Source organism: Gopherus flavomarginatus, chromosome 5, assembly GCF_025201925.1.
Source record: "Gopherus flavomarginatus isolate rGopFla2 chromosome 5, rGopFla2.mat.asm, whole genome shotgun sequence".
NCBI lineage: Eukaryota > Metazoa > Chordata > Testudines > Testudinidae > Gopherus > Gopherus flavomarginatus.
In genome coordinates this window covers 6,282,977-6,308,496 of record NC_066621.1, presented here as the reverse complement: position 1 = coordinate 6,308,496, position 25,520 = coordinate 6,282,977, and the positions used below count along the sequence as shown (strand labels likewise).

The window sequence follows — 25,520 nt, the reverse complement described above, 5'->3', positions numbered from 1 at the left end:
CACTACGTGCACTGTCCCAGTGGTTCCCCTCAGTGTGCCACACATAGCTGGGCCAAATGCTTCCTGCTTCCCCACCAGGGACCTTCCTGGCTGAGGGGAAAGTACACTAGGTTGGGAGCCAGCAGACTATGAGTTTATGCCTCATGTCTCCTGATTGCTCTCCAAGCTCTGTGTCCTTCACAACCCTTGTAGCTGAGCCAGGCTAGCTATCCCACTGAGACATTTCGCAGGGCTGGAATAGAAGTCTGCTCTCTGATGTGAGCCAGCCCAAGCCTCAGCCATGCTGTCAGAAAGAAGATGCCAAATCTAAGCGTTTGACTACGTTGTCTGGAAAATAAGGCTATTCACCATTTCAACGTGTTACGCATTTTCCTCTTGTGGCTGCTCTGCAGATAACAACCTACATCTGCTGTCACCTACTGTAGATGATCCTTTAGTTCAGGTGGTAGAGGCCCATGCTGAAACCTTGCTAATGCAAAGGATGGAGGTTTATGGATCACCCATCACAGAATGTTTTGAAATCAACCTAGGCAATTCTGTACAATTAAGTTCATGAAAAGAATGTTCCAGTTGCAAAGTCCAGCGCTCAAAAGTTAGCAAATGTCAGAATAATAAGGGTTGCTTTTGTAACCTGACTTCAGCTGTTTGCGTTATGAGACAGTCTATAACAATGGTCCCCAAACTTTTTACCTTGCACCCCCCTTACTCCTGTCCATGCTGCCCCCTGAGCTAAGGCTGCGACTACGGGAGAGGGGTGGATGTAGACAGGGATAAGGGGTCTGGGGCCACAGCTCGGGGCGGGCTTGGGGCTGGCTCTCCCTCTCCGGCACCCATGGGGGCTGGCCCAGGTCCTAGCCATGCCCCCCCAAACATTCCTCTGTGCCCCCCTAGGGACCTCTGGGCTATAATTATGTGATCACAGGTTTCTTTTTGCCCTCAGGCCCTCTGCATCATTCAGTGTACAAGCTGACCTTTTTCGTTTCAGATAAAATGCTCCAGCTGCTTCAGAGAATAATATGAGGGGGAAATACATTCTTTTGCCCTCAGGTCATCATTTCAGAAAAATTCTGGGGCAGGCAAAGTTGTGCCACTACAGAGAACATAATATGTGATTATATTTGTGATGTTATTGACATAAACTGTGACTGTACAGATCATTATTGCAACCAGGGTCCTATGGTTGCACTGGGTCTTGTACAGAGGAGGCCAAGTGGGGTGTCAAGGGGAAGGTTGTAGTTTGGTGGTTATGATAATGCTGTCTGTATGTGTTATCATTTTTGTATTCAAAGCTATGAATATTGGCTGTGTACTAAACTTGTCTGATTCTAAGTAGCCTCAGTGAAGCATTTGGTCAGCTTCCTGAGGAAGGACTAGTCTCAGTAAGTGCCCAGTCAAGAGACACTTAACTGACAATGGACTTTGGGAGACGCCAACCCACATCTGAGCTTTCCTGGGGATGTTCAAACTAACATGTAAACAATGGTATCGGCCTGCAAAAAGCTGAGTCATTCATAGACAGGTGACTGCAAACTCCATCTTGTTGAGGGGTATGATGAAGTGGGGGATTGTCTTTGTGTTTTCCTTGGTTTTCCAGTGGGTTGCGTGCAGAGGGGGTGGGACTCCATTTCCCTAGGTGTTACTGGTTTAACGAGGTGAGGGGAGAGGGAGTTTGTTGTTCCAAAGGACCAGCAAGGGAACTTGGGACCCCAGGCAATGGCCTGGAGAATGGACACCCCAGCAACTGGCAACCTGGTGACACAGAGGCCCAGCTCAGGAATTGCAGACGGTTCTGGCCAGTGGGAGGACAATGGGCTGCGAAGAGAGGACCCCGGTGACCTAACCAGCCGGTTCCAACCAGAGAGGGAGAGAGGACAGAAGAGAGGAGAGGAGGCCCAGGCGACCCTGTTTACCTGGAGAGAAGACAATGGACAGAGGTGGGGTTTGGGGGAGGAGATATCAGATGCCCAGCTGGGAAGCAGGGAGGCTCTGGGCTGGAGAGGGGGAGCAGGCAGAGCCCACCTGGATGCAGGGGAGACTTAGACGTGCTGTGCTGAGGGAGGCCAGGTCTGAGGGCCCTGAGAGTTTCCTGTGCTGTGTTCAAACGCTCAGTAAACCCTCCTGTTTTACGCTGGCTGAGTGTCACTCCGGGCTAGAGAACAGGGTTGCATTATTCCCTTTGAGAGTGGAGGCCCCGGGAGTCCAGAGCGAATGGACTCCCTGAGGGGGCCCATGGAGAGAGACAGGCATGCTAAAGCTCAGAGAGGTGCGGCTCCAGGAGGCTGAGGGGCTTAACCCCTGAGAGAGAGTGGACCCCCGAGAATGGCTGTCACACTGAAGGGGGTTCCCCCCACGGACCGCACGGGGCCAAGAGTGGGCACGATCTGTGAGTCTGCGACAAGGGGATTTTACACAGGAGAACAAAGGGGTTTCCACTCACAAGAAAAATACTCTATTAGGCCCTGGGAACCCTTCCATTTGGTCTTCAGCTAACTCAAAAGATAGACTCTCCACCCCAAAGAGATGCCTGAAAGAAACTGGAACAAAGGACAGTAACTACGGGGGTGTGAGTGATTGCTGGACCCAGACTAGGAAGGAGTCTAGTCTGTGAAAGAAGCTTATTGGAACATCTCTGAGGGTGACATTTACCTGCATTTAGTTTCCTACTGTATTAGGCTTAGATCTGTGCATTTTGTTTTATTTTGCTTGGTAATTTACTTTTTCTGTCTGTTATTACTTGGAACCACTTAAATCCTACTTTATATACTTAATAAAATCACTTCTTGCTTATTAATGACCCAGAGCAAGTAATTAATACCTGGGGGAGCAAACAGCTGTGCATATCTTTCTGTCAGTGTTGTAGAGGGCAAACAATTTATGAGTTTACCCTGTATAAGCTTTATATAGAGTTAAACGGATTTTGTGGGGGGCTAGGTCCCTTTGGGAACTGGGTATCTGGGTGCGAGAGACAGGAGCACTTCTTAAGCTGTTTTCAGTTAAGTCTGCAGCTTGTGGGAGATGTGGTCCAGACCTGGGTCTGTGTTTGTAGCAGGCTAGTGTGTCTGGCTCAACAAGACAGGGTACTGAAGTCCCAAGCTGGCAGGGAAAATGGGCTCAGAGGTAGTCTCAGCACATCAGATGGCAGTCCCAAGGGGGTCTCTGTGACTCAACCCGTCACAATATTATAGTCTGCAAAGTTGGGAGCACGGGGATCAGAAAGTGGGGCATGTAGACCTATGAAGAGTCAAAGAGGGAACCAATGTCTTGGGGAAGGGGCAACTGCCCCCCCATGCACCAAAGCAAATGACACCCCTGTTTTACCCATGTTAAAACATTCTTGTAACTCTTTCATTGAGAAGCTCTAGCACGTCCATGTTTTACAGCAGAAGCTTGAAATTTGGCAGAGGGGTGGCCCTGATGGCCTTGCTATTCCGGCAAAAATCCACCTAAATCTGGCACAATTATTAACCTTTTAAAAAAATCTCAGTTTGCACATGCTCAGTAGAGACTTGTTAGAGTTGAGCAGCTAAAATCTCTGCAGAGTCCATGCTCCAGCCAAGGGCTGCAGAACTGTCCCTACAATTGCTGCTCCTGTGGGCGACAGGGGAGAATTGCAGACCATAGGGGAGGGGGGACAAAGGCAGGAGCAGAGGGGGCTGAAGCGAGGAGTGGGGGAGAGGATATAAGAGGGGAAGGAGTTGTAGAGGGGAGAGGCTAGGAGTGGGGGTGGGGAGGCAGTAGCCAGGAGCTGGAGAATGGAGATTGGAACAGAACGGGGCAGGGAGAGAAGTGGGGCAGAAGACTGTAACCACTAGACACTTCCCTCCAGACCCTGGATTGGATCCCTGAGTCTCTGTATGGCTCTGCTGTCAACAAAAAGCTATCAAAGCTACTGGTAAAGTCTGTGTCTCCATCCCCCTCTAGTGGCAGGTGCAAATATTGCACTGGGAATAGCACAGTAACGGGGGCACTGCCGTAGGAACCCGTACAAAGGCAAGGACACAGAACACCCTGTAAATCTGTGACACTGAGCGCTTCACAGCTAGAACCGCAGTCACTGGGGACCTGTATTTTGAACACATAAACTGCCGTATAACGCTAAGTAATATGGAAGATCAGGCCCTGATTGGGCACCCACACTTAGTGGGCACTTGGCAGTGGTGGCCTTAATCTCTGTGTGCCTCAGTTTCCTGTGTGCGTAAGGATAATGTCTTCAACCAGGTAATTCATTAATGTTTGAGAAGCTCTCAGACACAAGGCTGAGAGCACCACAGGAACGCCAAGGTGGAAATGCACAGTTCTGTGTTCGGATGGGGCAGTAAATAATGCAGGGGCCACACACTGAATCGGGAGGCTAAAAGGCAGTTGCCCATGCACAGAAGGAGGCAGGGTCCTGTGGAAACAGTAGCACGTGATCATGCCATTAAAGACTGTAGCATAATGCACATGAACACAGGGGCAGAGTTACAGCTGCGCGGGCATTTCCTAATTTTCAAGGGCTCCACTTTGCAACCTGAATATTCTTTCAGTGAAGGGTTTTTTTATGACACTATTCCTATAGCTTGCTACTGCCCTATACCAGCTGCATTGTTATAGCAGTGCATGGTGTGCTGGTTCTCCAAGGGAGAACTGCGGGGTGGAATTTCACTGCCTGTAGAACTCAGAGCCCCTGGCAGAGTGGGTGTCTTGGCGATGGGAAATTCACCACACCACTAGAAGTATTGGCTCGCTGAGGGGGCTCTGCTAGGCTTGAATGATGGCGAGACAGGGGAGAGCAGCGAATGATGGGATGATTATTAGCTGTAGTTTGAGCAATAGGAATTGCAGCAATCTGAGCTGAAGGGAATTACTCTGAATGGCCAGTCCTATTCCTCTGGCTTTGGAAGGCAGAGAAATGAAACTAGGATATAGGTGTGTTGTGTAGCACTGAGAGACCCCTGTTCTGCAGGGTGCTGCACAGACACACAGAAGAGAGTCCCTGCCCCAGCTGAGATCAGGGCCCCGTTGTGTTGGGCGCTGCAGAGACACAGCGAGAGACTGGCTCTGCCACAGCTGATATCAGGGCCCCATCGTGCCAGGCACTGCCAGACACAAAGTGAGAGACAGGCCCTGCCCCAGCTGAGATCAGGGCCCCATCGTGCCAGGCGCTGCACAGACACACAGCGAGAGACAGGCCCTGCCCTAGCTGAGATCAGGGCCCTGTTGTGCCAGGTGCTGCACAGACACACGGCAAGACACAGGACCTATCCTGAACAGCTCACAGTCTAAACAAACAAGGGATGAGAGGGGAAGGCACTTGCCTGAGGTAACCCCAAAGGTCCGTATTTCCCATAGTTGGCTCCTCCCTCTATGCTTGGACTCTTTGGGTTAATCTGGTCTCACCAGAGACCCCCATGGCTAGTAAATGTTGTTTTATAGCCTCATTTCCTCCACGAATCCCAGCGCTGCTCATACACTGCGCTCACACAGCTTAGCTGCTCTGTGCTCAGACCCTATGGCAATCCAAAGGGCTGAGTCCCTGCTCTCTGCCTTCACACCTGATTCTCCAGGGCACGGAGGTATTTGAAAGCTGATGCCACCAAGCTTTCTCCTTCAGGCCAGCAAGGTCCTATACCCACCAGAGGTGCACCTTGCTTTGCAGCTCCCACAAAGCCAGGCACCAGAGACATACAGCAATGTCCTAGGGACTTGCCTCAGCACAGCACCCCTCCTCTGTGCAGAGATTAGATCTGCAGCTGCAGGACCGTGCCCATGGTGTGACTTGGCCAACAGAGGTGCTCTGGGGCTGGAAGATGGAGCTGCTGGCAGGGCAGGATTACCGCAGTCCAGGGTTGCAGGCATACTCAAACACGGCTCCGCCCTCACACTGTGGCCCCACCCCATCCCACCTCTTCTTGGGGTGGTAATGGCAGGGACCACCCTCACAAAAGCCATCTGGTGGGGTCTGCCCATCTCCCTGGGTCACTGCTTCCCTGGCTACCTGTAGGAGAGGGTTTGTCCTGGAGGGGGAGGGCTTGGCCCACTAAGGTGACCAGATGTCTGGATTTTATAGGGACAGTCTGGATTTTTGGATCTTTTTCCTATATAGGCTCCTATTACCACCCCACCACCCCCCCATCCCGATTTTTCACATTTGCTGTCTTGTCACCCTAGGCTCTGCCCACCTGAGCACAGGGCTCTGTGTGGGGGCTCCAGCTGACCCCAGCACAGTCATGCTGGGCTGACGGCAGCCGGACTGCATCACGCGTCCTCTCCTTAGGTGGTGGCAGTGGGTTCCAGAGCTAATAGGGGCACCTCCCCCTCCTCCCAGCAATGGGCTCTGGGATGGGCTCTCTGCAGACTCAGACAGTGTGGCTGGGTCCATCACACCGAGGGCAGCTGCCCCCACACCATTGATGGGCTCAGGCTCTCGGCAGACTCAGGCAGGGTGGCTGCTTGTCACTCACACCCAGATGAGCTCCTCTATCACCCCACCCAGCAATGGGCTCAGGCTCTCTGCAGACTCAGACAGTGTGGCTGCGTTGGTAACACCTTGGGCAGCTCCCCCCCCCAGCAATGGGCTCAGGCTCTCAGCAGACTTAGGCAGAGTGGTTGCTTGGGTCACACGGGGGAGGCAGTTTCCCCTATCCAGCGATGGGCTCAGGCTCTCTGCAGACTCAGGCACAGTGGTTGCCTGGGTCACACGGGGGAGGCAGTTTCCCCCCCCCAGCGATGGGCTCAGGCTCTCTGCAGACTCAGGCAAGGTGGCTGGGTTGGTAACACCTTGGGCAGCTCCCCCCACCCAGCGATGGGCTCAGGCTCTCTGCAGACTCAGGCAGGGTGGCTGCCTGATTCACACGGTGGGGGGGGCAGTTTCCCCCACCCCAGCAATGGGCTCAGGCTCTCTGCAGACTCAGGCAGGGTGAGCCTGGGTCACAAGGGGGGGCGGAAGCTCCTCCCACCCAGCAGTGGGCTCAGGCTCTCTGCAGACTCAGGCAGGGTGGCTGGGTTGGTAACATCTTGGGCAGCTCCCCCCACCCAGCGATGGGCTCAGGCTCTCTGCAGACTCAGGCAGGGTGGCTGCCTGATTCACACGGTGGGGGGGGCAGTTTCCCCCACCCCAGCGATGGGCTCAGGCTCTCTGCAGACTCAGGCAGGGTGGCTGCCTGATTCACATGGTGGGGGGACAGTTTCCCCCACCCCAGAGATGGGCTCAGGCAGGTGTTTGCGAGTCAGTCCCCCGTACCCGCTCCTGCCCCCGGCCCCACCCGCAGCCCGGGCGGGGAAGGGGCCGGGTGGCTCTGCGGCGGCGCGGTCCCGGCTCTCCCCCCGCCGGCGGGCGCTGGGGCTGCAGCCCGGCCGGACGCGGCGGGCTGGCGGCGATGGCAGCAGCAGGCGCGGCGCGGGGCTGAGCCCGCAGCCCGCAGCCCGCCCCGGCTCCCCGCCATGGCCAAGCAGTACGACGTGCTGTTCCGGCTGCTGCTGCTCGGGGACTCGGGCGTGGGCAAGACCTGCCTGCTCTGCCGCTTCACCGACAACGAGTTCCACCCCTCGCACATCTCCACCATCGGTACGGGCCGCGCCGCGCCGCGCTCCTGGCGCATCTTCCCCATCGCGGGGGGCAGGGCATGGGGGTGATGGACCGGGTCTGGAGGATGCACTGGTGCGGGGGGGAGCTGGGCATGGGGGTGATGGACCGGGTCTGGAGGATGCACTTGTGGGGGGCGGGGAGCTGGGCATGGGGGTGATGGACCGGGTCTGGAGGATGCACTGGTGCGGGGGGGAGCTGGGCATGGGGGTGATGGACCGGGTCTGGAGGGTGCACTGGTGCCGGGGGTGCTGGGCATGGGGATGATGGACCAGGTCTGGGGGTGCACTGGTGCCGGGGGGGCTGGGCATGAGGGTTATGGACCAGGTCTAGGGGGTGCACTGGTGTCGGGGGGGGCTGGGCATGGGGGTGATGGACTAGGTCTGGGGGGGTGCACTGGTGCTGGGGGGGGCTGGGCATGGAGGTAGGAGACCAGATCTGCGGGGTGCACTGGTGCCGGGCTGGCCATGAGAATGATGGACCAGGTCTGGGGGGGGGGTGCACTGGTGCTGGGGGGGTTGGGCATAGAGGTAGGAGACCAGATCTGCAGGATGCACTGGTGCCGGGCTGGCCATGAGAATGATGGACCAGGTCTGGGGGGGGGTGCACTGGTGCTGGGGGGGCTGGGCATGGAGGTAGGAGACCAGATCTGCGGGGTGCACTGGTGCCGGGCTGGCCATGGGAATGATGGACCAGGTCTGGGGGGGGGGGGTGCACTGGTGCTGAGCATGGGGGTAGGAGACCGGGTCGGGGGGGGTGCACTGGTGCTGGGGGACTGGGCATGGACCGGGTCTGGGGAGGAGGGGTGCACTGGTGCTGGGGGTCATGAGGGGGCGCACTGGTGCTGGGGGGGCTGGGCATGGAGGTAGGAGACCAGATCTGCGGGGTGCACTGGTGCCGGGCTGGCCATGGGAATGATGGACCAGGTCTGGGGGGGTGCACTGGTGCTGGGGGTCATGAGGGTCGCACTGGTGCTGGGGGGGGCTGGGCATGGAGGTAGGAGACCAGATCTGCGGGGTGCACTGGTGCCGGGCTGGCCATGGGAATGATGGACCAGGTCTGGGGGGGTGCACTGGTGCTGGGGGGGCTGAGCATGGGGGTAGGAGACCGGGTCGGGGGGGGTGCACTGGTGCTGGGGGACTGGGCATGGACCGGGTCTGGGGAGGAGGGGCGCACTGGTGCCGGGGAGCGGGCGCATTGGGATCCTGCCCGTTGTGCAGCGTCGCCGGCAGCGCGTTGGGTCCCTGCGAGGGCGCTGGGCCGAGGGACCCGCGGAGGCGGCTCTGGCTGAGCGAATCGGCTCTTTGTTCATCACCGCGCTGCCCCGAGTGCCGGCGGGGGCGGGGGGATCGGTGTGGCCGGGCTGAGAGAAGCGGGGGGCGGGGGGTGAGAAATGGGTGGGGCCAGGCTGGGAACCGCGGAGGAGGGAATCCATGGGGCCAGGCTGAGAGCCATGGGGTGGAGGAGGAAATCAGTGATGCTGGGTTGGGACCCCTGATCCCTTCCATAGAAGCTCTCCCAGCTCTGGGGGGCTGCTGCTGTGAGGAACCACCGGCCCCTGGGTGCACCGGGGGAACCTCAGCAAGGTTTTCTGGGTGCTCGCTACCCACAGAGGGGCCCCTCACATCAGCCAGAATGCACCAACTCCAGTGGGAGGCTGTCAGCGCCCTGGGTCCCTCCTGGGCACAGCGGGAAGGGGAGAGCAAAAATCTCGCAGGCCCTTGGCCTAATATCGGGGCCTGGGGGGAGGAATCCTGTGTGGTCCGGTGACTCCTAAGGGGAACTGCTAGAGATTCTGGATGTGCCGCTATAGCTACTCGCTCTGGAACCTGCCTGCCTTCCCCTCCAGCGTGAGGGGCTCTGGAGAAGAGAAAAACAGGTCCTAGCCGCACCATGCTCAGGAGAGGCCCTCTGATGTGTGGTGCTGGGGTTGTCAGTCTGAGTGCTGGGACCGGATTCCAAACTGGGTTTCTGCCCTTCCAAAGCAGGGTGTAGTGCAGCTGTGCGGTTGTGGAGCAGTCTCTGTGCTCCACACCTGAGACCTGGCTGCATCGGTGGCCGTTGGATGTACTGATTGGGTGGAAGGTGCTATTTAAAGTCCATTATTCTATAAATGCACCATTCAGGCTGCCATCTTTTGCCAGGGAGTTTGCTCCCAGGGACATGCCACGGAGGGGCAGTTTTCTGCCTTTAGCTTCTCGTCCTCCCATCAGTGGGCTCTTAACTCAGCAGTTAACTGGTAGGTCCCTGTTCTGCGCTGCCCTGTTCTGTGCTGGGGGATCCTTCACCTTCCTTCGGTTGAGTGTGAATCCTGCCCCGAGGGCAACAGATGTGGCAGCAACTGAATGCTCTGCTCCAGTCAATCAGCTGGGCCATGGAAAAAGCTCTTTAGCAACTGAATCTTTGGGGCTCCCAGGGCATGGCTGCTGCTCCCCCTCCCAACACCTTCCCTCCCCCAGGAAAAGGCTCAGGGCCTTGGAGAGGCTCCGGTATAAAGAGATTGGGACAGCTTGGAATGGCCCGGAGGAGAACAACTGAGCTAGAGAGAAAACTGGGCTCCCCCGTGACGGCTCAGTGAATGGGGCTTCGATTGCCCTGTGGTACCTGTCGCCACTGAGGCCAACAGCAGAGCAGGACCCCAAAGGGCTGGCCGGGGTGTGCCTAGTAAAAACATCCAGGGCTACGTTGGATGGGATCATTTTGTACAGAGAACAGCAACCCTCATGCTCCAGGGCAACGAACTGCTGGAAGGAGCCAGGGAGCATGCTGGCCTCTTCCAGTGAGTGCAGACAGCAGGTGCTGAGGCCTTGCAGTAGGCTGCCGCGTGTGGTTAGGATCCCTCCCTGGGCTGCAGCTCTCCTTGCCCTCCTGCAGTGAAGGGACAGGTTTTTCCGGGCCTGGTCAGGAATGGACAGGAGGTGCCCAGCGGTGGCTGTAAAAAACCGCTCTGTTCCCCGGCACGTGTCCCTGAACCTGCTTTCGGCTGCATCCTTTCCTGAGCCTCTGAAGGGATGAGGAAGCTGCTCTTGGCCTGGGGCAACCCCTTCCCACAAGCCAGGGTAACTCCTCTGATGTGCACTGCAAGCTTCTGGCTTAGTAAGTTGGCCTCCTGCAGAGGGGAAGGGCTCAGATTCTGCCAGCTCTGATTGGTCTGATCTGACCGCTCGTTCTTACTTGCATTCTGGCTCAAGGAGCTCCTCCAGCACTGCATCTCTGGGCAGTGCCACCTAGTGGACAGAGCCCTGGACTGGGACTCAGGAGACCAGGGTTCTATTTCTAACTTGCCGCTGGCCTGCTGGATGACCATGGGCAAGTTGCTTCCCTGCTCCGTGCCTCAGTTTCCTCATCCATACAATGGGGATAATAATCCTGGCCTGTGTGCTGTAAAAGAACTAGGTGGTATTATTTACTAACTGCTCTTTTCCTTCGATAGTGTCACTTGCAACCTTGCATTCAATACCATCGTCCAGGGTATTGGTGGGTGAAACCCCAGCATGCTCTCCTGTACCCAGGGCTGTGAGCCTTCCCTGACAAAAGGTGCAAAGGAAGCTTTCCCTTCCTAGGAGCTGGCTCCCCAATCCATGAATATAGGCTAAGAGAGAAATAGGCAGGAGCTGTGATCAGTTGACCGGACTAATTGAAGATGGCTAGAAACTCAGCTCTACAAAATTCCGCTCACTCCGTCCGCAGCCCTTGGTTACTCCGCAGTGGGTGCTCTGCTCCTGAAAGAGCTTTCAGAGAAGCAAAGAGAAACTAATGTGCTGTGCCCAAGAGCAGTGCACTGTCCGCGTACCGGAGGTCAGATGCCTCTGGCTAATCAAGCCCCCCTCTCTGTGCCCACTCAAGGCAGGGCAGCTGGAAATGTTCAGAGTTCCAGCAAACTGACGGGCTGAACGCTTAGAAATGCAAAGCTGCATTGGGTTGTGCCAATTACTTTCTTCCCTTCAGCAGTTTCTCTTTCCCAGGTGGAACGGCCTGCCCCCCTGCAGTATGGCCTTCTGGCTAGTTCCAGAGTGTAAGGCGAGAAGGGAGTTAATCACCTAGACTGACCTCCCATGTAGCACAAGCTATTACATTTCACCCCAGTCTTGAGCCCCATGACTTGTTAGACTAAGGCATTTCAGTCCTCTGGAGGCTAACCTGTTGTGAGCTCCAGGCAGAGACCAGGAGGGACCGAGGGGCCACCATCGCCCAAGGCTCCTGCAATGGCAGGGAATGGATTGTGGGGCCACACCCAGCTCATTGCAGCAGACAACCTGTGCCCAATGCTGCAGAGGAAGGAGATTCCCCCGCTAGGGTGATCAGTTGTCCCGATTTTATAGGGACAGTCCTGACTTTTGGGTCTTTTTCTTATATAGGCTCCTATTACCCACCCCCCCACCTCGATTTTTCACATTTGCTGTCTGGTCACCCTCCCAAAGGGGGAACATTCCTGCCCAACCCCAGATCTGGTGATCAGCATAACCCAGAGCATGTGAGCAAGAACCAGCCAGCTAAGAAAAAGGATTCTCTGGTTCATGTCAGAGCACCAGCCCACTGTATTCAGTGTGCTGTCTCTGGCTGTGGTCAATTATTGATGCTCCAGAGGAAGCTGTTGGAGTGAACCCCAGAATACATCTGGCCAATTGTGCATTGGGGAGGAGGGGAAGAAGGCAGAGGAGAAATTGCTTCCTGACCTCTGCAGATGACTTACAGAAGCCCTGAAGCATGAGGTTGAATTATAGTCATTGTCTTAATTCAGAGCTGCAAGTGTTAGGAGCATGTTAGGAGCAGAGAATTCTGTTCTCCCCCCGACCCCCACCCCAGCATCTGTGAAGCAAGGGGATGGATGGGGCACCTCTGCAGCAATATCCCCCCCACTCACACATTCTCACTCGTCGGCTGTAGAAGTTCTCCCACCAGCTGGATTAAAGAACAGGGCAGCTAGAACCAGGAACAGAACTCCTGACTATCTATTTCCAGCTTTGCCATGGCTCTGTTGGATGACCTGGGGCAAAGATCTTCCCGTCTCTGTGCCTCAGTTTCCCTTCCCACCTGGTGTCTGTTTAGACTGCAAGCTCTTTTGGGGTAGGGACTGTTTCTGCACTCTGTGCAGTGCCCGGCATGATGGGAACCTGATCTGGGTTTAGATGCTCCAGGTGCTACTGCAATACCCCTAATAAAGAATAGAACCACCCTTCTCTCCTCCCATGCTTCTGGCTGCTGCTGTCACATGGCTTGTTTTCCACACTCCTCTAATTTCTCACTCCACAGCTGAGGCTGAACGTTTGCTGGCATTGATAAGCTATCACTCTGTTCGGGGGCACAGATATCTTAATCCAGATCCACCAGGCTGAGTGTCAACTTTCTGCCTCCCAGAGCAAAGGGAGGTGGCTGCGGGACTGAGTATGGATGGCTCAAGAAGAGATTTTGAAAGCTTCACAAACTATTTTAGGAGCTCTGTAAATCAGGCAGTGAGTGTTAACAATAAGCATCGACCTGCTCCACCCACAGTTAAGGTTGCCTGACACTTTCCATTATAAGACCCTTTTTTCAATTGCCTATAACTTTGCCAACCTTTAACTGTTTGTGCTGAAACTTCCCATGTTGGGTGTCTTCCTCAGGCTGAATCCATTTGGAAAGTTTCAGCAAAAATCATTCAGCCATTTCTGAGAATGAGGCTGGGAAAAACATATTGTTTTGCCCACGTTTTAAAGAAATCGTTTCATTGAGAAGCTCTAGCGCCTCCTTGCTTTGGAGCAGGGACTTGTGATTCGGCAGGGGGCTTGCCCTGATATGGCGCCTTTTACCATCCTAGTGCAAATTGGTCTATTTTTGACCAAGTTATAAGCTCTTGAAAAAACTCTTTTTGTGGGGCACAATACAGCCGTGAGTCTGGCAGCTAAATGCTCCAAAGATTCTGTCTGTCCTGAGCTGCACCATTCACAGGCCCAGCAGGGGTCTCTTTGCAGTTGCACCGGCACCTTTAATTCTGGGATCACCTAACCCTTGCGTGCTGGTGGAAGCCTTCCGGCGCTTTTGGTGTGTATCGATCACTTATACTGCAGTACTGCCTAGTGGCCTCAGGCAGGTCAGGCCCCATTGTGCTGGGTGCTGCACAAATATATAAAACATCACAGTCCCTGCCCCAAAGAGCTTGCAATCTGACTGGACAATACAGAGGGTGCTATGGTCACTCAGCAGGTCGGTGGCAGGACTGGGAATGGAACCCAGGTGTCCTGACTCAATTCATTGGGCCATGCTGCCTCTCCGCCCCCTGTAAGTTTGACTTGCCAGATTTATTCTGAAGACAGAGGAAAAATGTGAGCGTCTGGAGTTTTATGGTCAGCTTTTTAAGCATTCATGCCTCCCATTTCTGAATTACAGGTCACTTAAATTGCTTTGTTTGCTGTTGACATTGGTCTAATGTTCCCTTAGGTCCCTCTAGTCCAGGGGTCGGCAGCCTTTCAGCAGTGCTGTGCCAAGTCTTCATTTGTTCACTCTGATTTAAGGTTTCGCGTGCCAGTCATACATAGTAATGTTTTTAGAAGGTCTCTTTCTACGTCTATAATATAGAACTAAACTATTGTTGTATGTAAAGTAAATAAGGTTTTAAAAATGTTTAAGAAGCTTCATTTAAAATTAAATTAAAATGCAAAGCCCCCCGGACCAGGGGCCAGGGCCAGGACCCGGGCAGTGTGAGTGCCACTGAAAATCAGCTCGCATGCCGCCTTCGGCACCTGTGCCATAGGTTGCCTACCCCTGCTCTAGTCCAAACACAGCTCGTCCGACAGTTTGTCTAGAGAGTGCACAAGTCTCCATGTAGGTTTAACTGGCTATTTTTGAAGAGAATATAGTCTAATAAACCCAGTTATTGTGGACTCTTGTGGGTCTCGGCTTGCTCCCATTGCTATATCTCTGGGATTGATCACTGACTTCAGGGAGCACTAGTGGCTGATTTTATCTTAGATAGGCTGCGAGAGATCCAGATTGGTAGGGATCCAATTCCATATTACGGTAGGCCCAAGTGGTATCCCCTCCATCACATTGCCACTCAGATAGAAGGAGCCACATATAGATGCGCTGGTTATCCTGCCTATACCCACTAAACGTGCTCCCCTCACAGTGCTAGGTACAGATCCCAGGATTCTGTTCACCATTGTTCGGCTGCTCTGAATAGCTGTGAGTGTGTGTCCCCCTCCATGGGGTGTACCCCCTGTGGTGGCCTCCCCCAGAGGGGATGGCTCCGAGGAAAATCTTGACTATCTGCATTCCCCAGAAGGAGTGGGAGTGCGGTGAAGTGACCAGCAGGGTTTGACTCAGCCCGTGAGAGAGATGCATTGAGCTCTGTGTGGCTCATGTCGCTGATGTATTACACGGAAGGCCCCCCCCCCACCCCAGGCCTTCAGAATTGGGGGGCAGGCCTCCAACCGTGACACTAGCTTAACACCCCTGGGCTTTTGGACACCGATTTGTTTGAAGGAGTTTTTTTCTGTGCCAGGACACCCCAGCTCTAAAGGGCCAGACCTCTCCCCTGTCTGGGGACTGCGTTCCTCAGGAAGGAAGAGTCTGGCTGAGTCATCTGAATTCACATGATGGGGCTTTATGGAAAACCGCAAGTGGAGGAGTGTGGGGGAGACTGGTATATGGGGTGGTGGGGAGAGCAGGGGGATCGGGGTGCGTATGGGGGTGGGAGGGACTGGAGGATGGGGGTGTAAGTGGGGACATTTGGGGATGGTGGGAAGGGAGGGAGTGCAGGGGGTTGATATGTATGTAGGGGAGGGTGCCTGGGACCAAGAGAGATTGGGGGGGCAGGAGGTAGAGGTGTGAATAGGATCTAGGAGAAGGGGTATTGGGGAGGCATTACAGGGACAGAGAGGGATGGGCACCTTGGAGGAGCAGATATAGGGGGGAAGGCTTAGGTGACTTGTGGGAGGGGATGGGGGCCTTGAGCAATGAAGGAGAGGATGGGTTTAGGGGAGAGGGGGTTGGGGGGGTATGTGGGTTTGTGGGGCAGGCTCTTGTGGCCCCATGTGAGGGAGGTGCTCTCTGCACACAGACGTGCCCCCATTGCCGGCACAGTTGCTGCACTGCTGGCTCAGCCTTGGGGTCGCAAAGCTCCTTTCAACAGTTGCCATGGGGCCAGGGTGCCCAGCGGGAGCAGCCCCCTCACATACCCTTCCTAGGCGGTTTGTCCGCAGCTTGATGTGGCCTGCAGGCCGCTGCGGTTCAAAGGATCCCTGCAGTCACCGTGTCTGGGGGGAGGGCGGGGTCTGTCTGTGACCGTAACCCTCCTCTCGCTGGGCGCCTGCTTCATAATGGGGTCACAGGCTCCTTGCTGAGCGTCTCAGCTGTGTGCCCGGGCGGGGTGTATTCTGGGCAGTGCTGGTACATAAAGGAACCTGTGTGACTGGCACATGGGTAGCTGCCGTTTCCCACAGTGACTTTTGTCAGCCCAGTGTCGCTTAGCGCCCCCCAAAAGCAGCTTGCACCCCTCGTTCCAACAGGGCTGTGACACTGCCCCTTGGATCACCCAGCCTTGGCCCTCCCCTGGGTGGAGCACGGGCGGCTGCACCTGTGCAGGGTGTTCCGTCTCCGCGCAAGATCGCCGGGGAGGATGAGAGGCTGTGCACAGGACCGAAAGGACCCTGTGATCTCTGGGCCCGCAGCAGGCAGGGGCAGAGAGCTAAACTGGCATGGAGGCTGCCAAAAGAAGAAGAGTCCACTGGTCAGACTAGGGAAAGGCTGCCTGTGCCTGCAACCTGCCTGGGCGCTCGCTCCACCTCGCTCTGGCTTAGCTTGCCAGCTCTGCGGGGCAGCCCCATTGTTCTGCAGCTGTACAGCACCTGGCACGCCAAGGGCCGGCTCCTGAGCAGCATCGCAATACAAGAGATCAGACCCAGCTGTAAAATAGGCTGTGAGGGCATTAATCCCCGCTGCCTTGCAGAGGGCTCTGGGATTCCTGCCAAGCGCTCACTGGTGTGTGGCTGGGCAGTGCTACAGAAGCATGGAGCAGCCCCTGGCACCAGCTGGCTGAAGTCTCTCTCCTGGGACTGTTGCTCTGGAATAACCGCCCCCCAGAGCGCTGCCTGAGTCCCTAGATAGTGCCACTGAGGGGGGCTGTGCCTGGTAGTGTCGCCGCCTGGCGCCGTGCTGCTTAGCCCCTCTGGGGTTGAAGAAGGAGACCTGGCAAGGTGGGTGGTGTAGCTAGTCCGCTGGGAAATGCCTTCTCCAGCTGAAGAGAGATGGCCGGGGGTCTGGTGGCACCATCTCTGTGAGCATAGCTCAGAGGAGTCAGATGTATGACATGGAATTCCCTAGAGCGATGGGTCCTGCTAACCAAGCGGGCTGGCTTGAGAAGTGAGGCCTTGTGAATGGTCAGGTCCCTGGAATGGCTGGACTGGAGACAGCAATGGGCTATGGGATGGGTGTCCCACTGGTGAATGGCAGGAATCGCCCCTTGCTTCCCCAGGAACCCGTCCTGAAATGGACAGAGGAGACGTGAGAGACCTGGGCCCAGGCTCACGCTGATCAGAGAGGCCCTGTGCTGTTGCTCCTGGTATGAGCTTGGCTCATGGAGACATCTGGCACTCCCTTGCTGTCTGTTTTAGATAAGCTCTTATGCTGTGCTTATCACCCTCCTATCTGAGTCAATATGACTACCCTCTGTCATGTGCCAGTGGTTCTCTCCTCTTCCCCACCCTGCCCAGGGAGAAGAGAGTGCAGGGAGTGGCTTGTTTTGGTCAGGTTTTTCAAACGAGACTTGTGTTTATGTTAGAAGATATGGTTCCTAGAAGTGTGCCTGGCCCTTGGAGCAGGGGTGGGGAAGGCTGGGACAGAGCTTTGTTCCTGAGGCAGTTTCATCCCCAGGCTGGGACCGGCCCCAGAGGATGCTCTGTCTCCTGCACAGATGGGCTTTGCCGTGGTGGCAGCCAGTCCCGCTGGCCTGAGAAGTGGAGCTGTCTGTTCTGCCAGGCAGGCAGCTCATAAGAAATTCCTAGAGTCCAAAGCCAGAAGGGACCAGTGTGATGATCTTCTCTGACCTCCTGTGTAACCCAGGCCAGAGACCTGCCCCCAGATCATTCCTAACGCAGAGCTGTGAGAAAACCATCCAGTCTTGCTTTAAACACTGTTGGTGATGGAGAATCCAACGCAACACTGAATGGTGGTTTGAGCATTGGCCTGCTAAACCCAGGGTTGTGAGTTCAATCCTTGAGGGGGCCATTTTAGGGATCTGGGGCAAAGATCTGTCTGGGGATTGGTCCTACTTTGATCAGGGGGTTGGACTAGATGACCTCCTGAGGTCCCTCCAACCCTGACATTCTATGATTGTCAAATATTGTATCGTGGGTATGGATCTCTGCTCATAGGGCCATCGTGTGTACCCCTGTGAGTGGCTGGAGGGCTCTTAACTTCCTACCAGGCTTAGACAAGCATACAAACTAGCTCTGGAAGGACCCCAGGCCTCTGGGCAGGGGCAGTCCTGCCGCAGCAGCGAGCATGAATCATAGGGGCTTACTTGAAACCCAAGCTGCAAAAAACACTCCACTGCTGCAGTCTCTAGCTACATGGCACAACACAGCTGGGTCTGCTCTGCCTGCCGCAGCCCCAGGTGAGGTGTGGCCAGTTGCAACCCTGTTTCTGGGCTGGGCTGCAGTGGACTCTGTTGGGCTGCAGCGAACGGGATGCCGCTCGCACAAACCTCTGGGCAGCCGTGCAGTGCGGATTCGTAGGGCACCAAAGTGCGTGGACCAAAGTTTCCTGCCCAACACTTAGCTTGGCCTATATTCTAGCTTCCCCGGGTAAATTCCAAATGAGATCGATGTCAGCTGATTCTAAGCATCCACACCTGGGTTAACTCTGATTGAACTAATTCAGCTGGGTACGATTTGTGTTGATGAGGCCTCGGGGTGGATTTCCACCTTCACTGAACTCAAACAAAGCAGAGGAATCATTCTACTAGGGTTTGTAAAAGTCCCTTTAAGCTTCTGAATGTTGGGCCTAAGCTAACTGGCAGCATCCCACTCAGAGGCTGCCTTGCTGCATTGATCTTTGGGCTCTGGCTCAGCCAGGAGTCCAGGGATCCCTGGGTGAGCATCTCGGGTCAGACTAGATAGAATGGGCCCTTCTGGCCTTGCTCTCTAGAAAGCTATCAGCTTATTCAGCAGGCCGGTGTCCTGGTACCGGGCATGGGAGGCACCCTGCATACCGTTCCAGGTGACTGCGCAGAGCACGGGTTCCCTGCTCCACAAGTACATAACATAGGCTGGCTATTGCAGGTCCATCATCTGCATGTCTTGGGAGGGTGATGGATGAGACATGACGAAGCTATTGTGATCAGAAACAGTGGCTGGGGCTATTTTTGGCTTCCCGAGGAGCTCTTGAGATGTTGAGCTGTGATTTATGGGGAAGGCAGCTGGGCTCGGCAGCTATGGTGTCTCACAGCAAAAAGCAACGGAAATGTGCATTTGCAAATGTGGTTATATTTAAGGGGTGTGTGGAGGGAAACAACCCCAGAGGGAACTAAAGACACGGAATTTCCAACAGAACAAATAACCTGTTGATCAGTTTATTTTGTTTCCAAACTGTGGTGTGTCGAGGACGGGGTTAGAAGTGCAAGCTATCGCTTTAGGAGTTGGGGTGTTTCCTGGTCCTGCTTATCGGCTAAGTGGGTCAGCCTCAGCCTGGAAGAAGCTAGGCTAGTCCAGGTGAGGCAGATGGGCTGCTCTGCTCTAGGGAGCAGCCTGCATTGTGGGCGGCTCTGTGCATTACCGTTCGGGAGTCTACGGAATACGGTCATGTTACGTTTCAGCAAGAGGCTCTAACTTCTCTGTGTGTGCTGTGAATGTAACACGTACAGACACTGACGTGTCTGGTTTCCTAGCTGCCCGGGCAGTGGTGCCCAGCACTTCCCATGAAGACAGAGGGTAACGAGTTGCTTAACGCTTTGCAAAGCTGCCAAGGCTAGGTGTGCGCTGCAGGCTGGATTTTACTGGAAAGTCTTAGCACGAAGGGTGCAGCCTTACCTGAGAACAAAGCTAGGAAGGAAGAGGGGGCGTGGCTGGTGTCTAAATTATTTCCCAACTCTTCCTGGTTTTAGCGCCTCCCGGGTTTGGAGCCGGGACCCGAAACCTTTTAGAGTTCTGGGATTAGAGGGGCTCTTTGCCTTCTCTGTGACACTCTGTCCAGATCTGGCCCTGGCGCTGAGCCGTGGGAACTGCCACTTGCACACAGGAGAGCTTGTGCTTGCCCTTAACACTCTGCCTACCCCAGCTGCATGGAGCACGCTCCCAAACCTGTATGAGCTGCCTGGGCCAGCCAGCCGGCCTGCCTGTCTCCTGCATCAACATACCCTCTAGCCTAGAGAAGTGCCACTGGACTCTGAGCGAGGACGTCATGAGTTTGAGCCCCTCTTCTGCTGCCCTGTGCATTTCACAGCTATCATTAGTAGGCTTCATATCCCAACTTTCAGAGGCAGGCAAATCGCATCCTCCCATGTCTTCCAGGTGACTTAATGTTTGCATAAGGTCACTTCTGGCAAAACTGGAAATAGGACCAGAGTCTCAGCTGCACTGCCTCTCAGAAAGCACCTGCCAAACCTATGTGCTTGGCTATGCTGTTAGGCTCTGATCACTAGGCCCCACTGCTAGCCCAGAAAAAAGGCATTTTGATTCCCAATATGCCACTGCTGTGTGTAGCCCACTGGCAAAGCAGGAGTTGCGTGACGTGCTGGTGGCTGGCCCACAGAGATAAGTCTGCATAGCCACCAGTTAGCACAGGTGGGGGAAACCTGCTACTTTTTTAGCACAGACATTAGTCGCTTGTGCTGCGGAGGTGAAAGTTCTGGGTTCAAACTCGGACAGAAACAAGTGTGTGCTTGTGTGTGTGTCATAATGCTGCTTATGGAGAAAGGGACACGGCTGAGGTGGTCTGGGCAATTTCTGCCTCTTGAGAGCTTGACTCTGCACCCTTAATGTCTTTTGAAGTATTCTGGTTTTAATGGGTTGTGTGGCCACGCTATCTGCTGCAAAACTTGCAGCAGGGTTTGTTATAAGCCTAATGTCGCGTCCACTTTAAAATCCCGAGGCTCCTATCTGCTTTGTAATTGGCGGGTCAGATCTGGAGCTGAGGTAAAGGGGTTTTCTGGAAAACCTGAGCTGATCTGGCTGGGGGATTCCCAATAGACATCACCCCGAGCACAGAGGTGATTCTCCACAATCCCCTCTCGCGAAGCAGCTTTGTGGAGAGCCGCTGCTGGGAGCAGGTAGCTCATTTCTGAGCTGGGCATGGCCCCCTTCGCACAACCAATGTCAGCATGATGCTTTCAGCACAATGTCAGAGGTGGTTGTTACTGTTGGACCCCCGTTGTGGTGGGCACTGTACAACCACCACAGAGAGACCGACCTGAGCCCCTCTCCCTCTCTGAATAAGTGGGCTTGGAAGTGCTGAGGAGACGCGCGTGGCCAGGACCATGCCTCATCGACTAGCCTTGCTTGGAATGCTAACTTCAGAGAGCCGGGGGCTGGCCGAGTTGAGTAGGTGATGCTCCCCTCCATCGCTGAATTCCTGCAGCCCGTTTATGGAGAGCTGCAAACTCAAAGCCCAGGGAAGGGTCCGTGCGGCAGGTGGGCCCTGTGAAGAAGTGCTCTAAGCCTGCCTGTGCCAGCGTCTCCAGAACGCCGACCTGCTGTCGCCTAGTGTGGAGAGCAGCCGGGCTGAGGCCGGGGCCCTGGCTTACCCAGACAGCTGCCCCTCTGCAGCACAAAGCCAGCATGCAGTGCACTGGAGCCTGTCCCACCCGCATCCCAGAATCCTCTAACGCCCATTCAGGTCTCCCAATAGTGGGGGGTGATTTGTGAACTCCTGGCTGAAGTCCAACAGATCCTGGGGGGCTGCGGGCGCTTGGGGTTGGAGTCCTGGCGATGCGGGGTGCACAGATGCCAGAGGGAATTGTGGGATTGTATGGCCCAGGGGCATGGGGACCCGTGGGAAGTGGGGAAGAGGCTGGGCAAGGAGTGAGCTCAAGTCCAGGGCGTCACAAGACCTGCATCCCCCTGCCCTCCTCTAACCACTGCACATGCTGCTCCCAAGGGGAATGCGCTGCTGGAGCTGAGCAGAACCTGGTCCACTCTCCTGTCCATGCCCTGGCCCTCACCCTGGTAGCCCGGACTGGCCATGAGCCGGAGAGGAGACACTGGCCTGTATCCAGCAGGTGTGGCTCCCACTGACTCCAGTTACACCAAGGCACCTTTCAAGCCGTCAGTGCCCTGGGTAGGTGAATGCACGGGGTAGGAGGGGCGAGAGGCTGGGTAGAGCTTCCCAATTCAGTCTCTAGTCTAGCACAGCCCGAGTGACATGGGACGCGTAGGCCAATGGAAGTCTCTGCTCTCCATGTCACACCCACGTGCCGAGAGGGCGTGGCTGCCAATTGGCTGGGACACGTCCCTGTGCCACGGCTCCTGCAAAGTGCTTGCTAGCAGCAAGGCAGCTCCCCAGAAGGCCTCTCTTCTCGCCCCTCTCCCCAGGAGTCGACTTCAAGATGAAGACCATAGAAGTGGATGGTATCAAAGTGCGAATACAGATCTGGTGAGTGCTGAAGCTGAGGGCCGGAGGGGTGTTGGGCAAGGGTGCATGATCCAGGGCCGGGACCCTGCTGAAGCTCACCAGCTGAGATCCTGCTGGGCCAAGACCTCTACAGAACATGCGGCTGCTGCAGCGAGGGGTGGCAGGCAGTAGGGGGTGCTCTTCTCTCCCAGTGCCCCTGGGGTGGTTAAAGACACCCTGGCAATCTCTGCAAGGGCAGGCACGTTGGTCTGGGATTCCTGGCCCAATTCCATTGCGGGTGTGTCTCCCTAAATCCCACTGCCCAGTCTCCATCAGTTGCGGCATTCCAGTTCGCTTCCCACCCTAGGCTCTCCTGTAGTGACGCTGTGCTCAGTTCGTCAGCTGCCATGTCCCTCCGCAGAGGTGGCAGCATTGCAGTGGTGATGGATGTTGTGTATGTAGCGTGTGAACTGCTCTGGGACTGAAGGTGCCACCGTAGGCAGAAGTCTCTCATTTGGGCCGTGAGGGCCGCAGATGGACTGCTACAGCTGGGGCTAGGAAAACCACCGCCACAGACCGGCTGCTGCATGCTTGTCCATGGGCCGCACACCCTCCCGCTGCTGGCCAGTGCTGGAAGCAGGCTGCAAAACTGGGTGGGCCATTGGCCTCAGCCTGCAGTGCCCATGCAGCCGCTTTAAAGGGCCTAGCTCTGAGCTGCAGGCCCCAGCGTACCAGCCAGCTGGAGGGCAGCAATCCGGTCCCAGGGCACTCTCTGGGCTGTCTCTGTAGAGTGCTGGAGTCTCAGGCCTCCCCACACTCCTGCCGACAGGCCCTGCCAGTTCACAGAGAGGGGCCGGTGAAGGACAGAGCCAGAGATGGGAGCTGCTGGCTGCAGTGCTCCCTGGCAGAGGTGGCAGTGGCCACAGCTGTCCCGTGTCCATCCTGGCACTGCCCACCCCCCTGCTGGGTAGCCAGGTGACACAGCAGCTAATGGCACCGTGACAGAGCGCTCAGATAGGGGCATCCTCTGCCATCGAAGGTGGAGAGTGTGTGTGTTTGGGGTGTCTGGGATGAGCCCTGCTGTGTGTGCCCATCTGAGACCCTCTGGCTCCATTTGGCACCAATGACCAGCTCCCACTGATGCCCCATAAGTCACTTGCCCCACAGCGTGTGCCCACCGTGGGTTTGCAGCTGCTCCCCCAGCCCCGGTGCTGTTTGCTCTGTGGCTCTTGCTCCCGCCCTGCGGCAGTAGGAGGTGCGGTATCCCCGTCGGGGGTCATGGTGCCCAGGGAACGCCCACAACTGACATGACCTCTGCTGTGCTGCAGGGACACGGCAGGCCAGGAGCGGTACCAGACGATAACGAAGCAGTACTACAGACGAGCCCAGGTAATGGCGCTGCCCTGAATATGAGGGCGATACTGGGGGTAGGCAGCACACGTCTCTCTAGGCCCCGTAACAGGGGCTGGATCCTACTCCGTCCCTTGTGGGCCTGGCACAGAGTGGAACCTGTAAGACCTGCTGCTCAGTGGGTCACGCGACCTGGCAGATTCCTGCTGTCCCTCTGGTGCCATTCCAGGCCAGTGTTTGGGCTCCCGCCTTTTACTGCCCAAGGAGCCGAGGGCAAGATCTGCTCTGCCAGAGACCGAGGGAGAGGCTGGGTAGTCGGGTGGGCAAATGGCATTGTGCACATGGGGTTCTCAGGGTGCCACCGAGAGCGGGCTTGTGAGAATCACTGTCCTTCAAGGTTTCTGCTCCCAGAGCTAGACTGATGGGGCTAGGGCAGGATGCTCCCCACCCCTCCGAACCAGAAGCGCCCCAAAGAGCTCAATAGACAAAGGGTGGGAGGAGACACTGAGGTGCAGGGATGGGGAAGGGATCCCCCCATGGTCACCCAGCAGGATGCTGGCAGAGCTGGGGATGGAACCCAGGTGTCCAGAGTCCCAGACCCTATCCCTAGGCCACATTGGGTTCCCTTAAGGCTAACTGTGGCCTGTCCTAGGAGGCAACCTGGGCTTGTCACTGGGATGGTGGAGGTAGGTTAGACTGGTGTGCTCAGCTGACCCGGCCCCCGGTGCCTCCCGGAGGGCCAGACACCAGGGGTCCCTGCCCACATCCCAGTGCCTCCTGGGAACTGGGGGTCCCTGCCCACGCCCCAGTGCCTCCCAGGAACCAGGGGTCCCTGCCCACGCTCTGGTGCCTCCTGGGGACTGGGGGTCCCTGCCCTCCCCCTGGTGCCTCCCGGAGGGCAGGTGCATAGGACCATGTGGTATGAGGGAGGCTGGCCTCTTCTCTGCCCCAGGGCACTGTGGGTAAGACTGTCCTCTGCTCCCCCACCCCATCCCCTGTGCACTGGGTCTCATTGCAGGGGATATTCTTGGTCTACGACATCAGCAGCGAGCGCTCCTACCAGCACATCATGAAATGGGCCAGCGACGTGGACGAGGTAGGAGTTGGCTCAGAGCCACTTGTCTTCCCTGGTGGCCTCTGGCTCCTGAGCGCATGTGGGGAGGGGGTCCCTGCTGCCTGAGGCAGTGTCCTGGTCTGGATGGGTCCAGACTGAGCAGGCAGCCTGTGCTGGGGGCTGAGCCCTGAGCAGCGAGACATGACAAGGCCCCCAGCGGGGCAGTGACGGAGTTCGGAATAAGCTTGGAGCGAACAGACTGTCGAGCCTCTGGGAAACTAACAGCTGGAGTCTGGCTGCCAAGCAGGCTCTGCTGGAAGGGACCCTGACCTCTGGGGCAGTGAACAGGTCTGCAGCGGGGGGAGGGGGCAGCAGGGGCATGGGGCTCTGCCAGTGCGTGGAATGGATCTGCACTGGCAGTGAGTGGGCAGCAGGGGCACGGGGCTCTGCAAGTGCGTGGAGTGGATCTGCACTGGCAGTGAGTGGGCAGCAGGGGCACGGGGCTCTGCCAGTGCGTGGAGTGGATCTCCACTGGCAGTGAGTGGGCAGCAGGGGCACGGGGCTCTGCCAGTGCATGGAGTGGGTTGGCGATAGCCTGCAGCAGGGGGGATGGGCAGCAGGAGGCTCTGCCAGTGAGTGCAGTGGATGTGCAGGGGCGGGGAGTGGGCAGCATGCAGCACAGATTGCCGATGGCATGTGGCCCATGCCGTGGGTTGCAACCGACGTGCAAGGCAGGCTTGTGAGAGCAGCGAGCAGCAGGGCACATGTGGCTGGACGTGGGTGCAGGGTACAATTCAGCCCTATGGGAACTGTGGGGCCTGTGGCAATGGGTCATGTAGAGTGGCTGCCTCGTCACTCAGTGGGAACAGCTTAGGCAGTCCCCCTGGGGATCGGGTGCAGGGCACCTGTGCTGTGCCAGTAGCCCCAGGGCAGTAACTCAGCCACAGGGCATCCAGAACAGGTCCCCCTGCAGCAGCCAGGGCTGTTTATAGAAGACCTGACCCCTTGAAATGCCCTCCCTGCAGCAGG

At 56.4% G+C, this 25,520-nt stretch overlaps 1 protein-coding gene across 2 annotated transcripts in view; it reads left to right on the top strand.

Annotated features, from left to right (window-relative positions):
* Nucleotides 1-7,346: 7,346 nt before the first annotated feature.
* Nucleotides 7,347-25,520, top strand: part of RAB15 (RAB15, member RAS oncogene family) — a 35,573-nt gene continuing 17,399 nt past the window's right edge. The window contains exons 1-4 of one of the 2 annotated variants that reach the window (XM_050956921.1): nt 7,347-7,546; nt 22,069-22,129; nt 23,416-23,476; nt 24,456-24,533. In XM_050956921.1, the coding sequence (XP_050812878.1) occupies nt 7,423-7,546; nt 22,069-22,129; nt 23,416-23,476; nt 24,456-24,533 (324 nt within the window). In that variant the 5' untranslated portion in view covers nt 7,347-7,422. The remainder of the gene's footprint in view (nt 7,547-22,068; nt 22,130-23,415; nt 23,477-24,455; nt 24,534-25,520) is intronic. The other variant, XM_050956920.1, reaches the window with a different exon arrangement.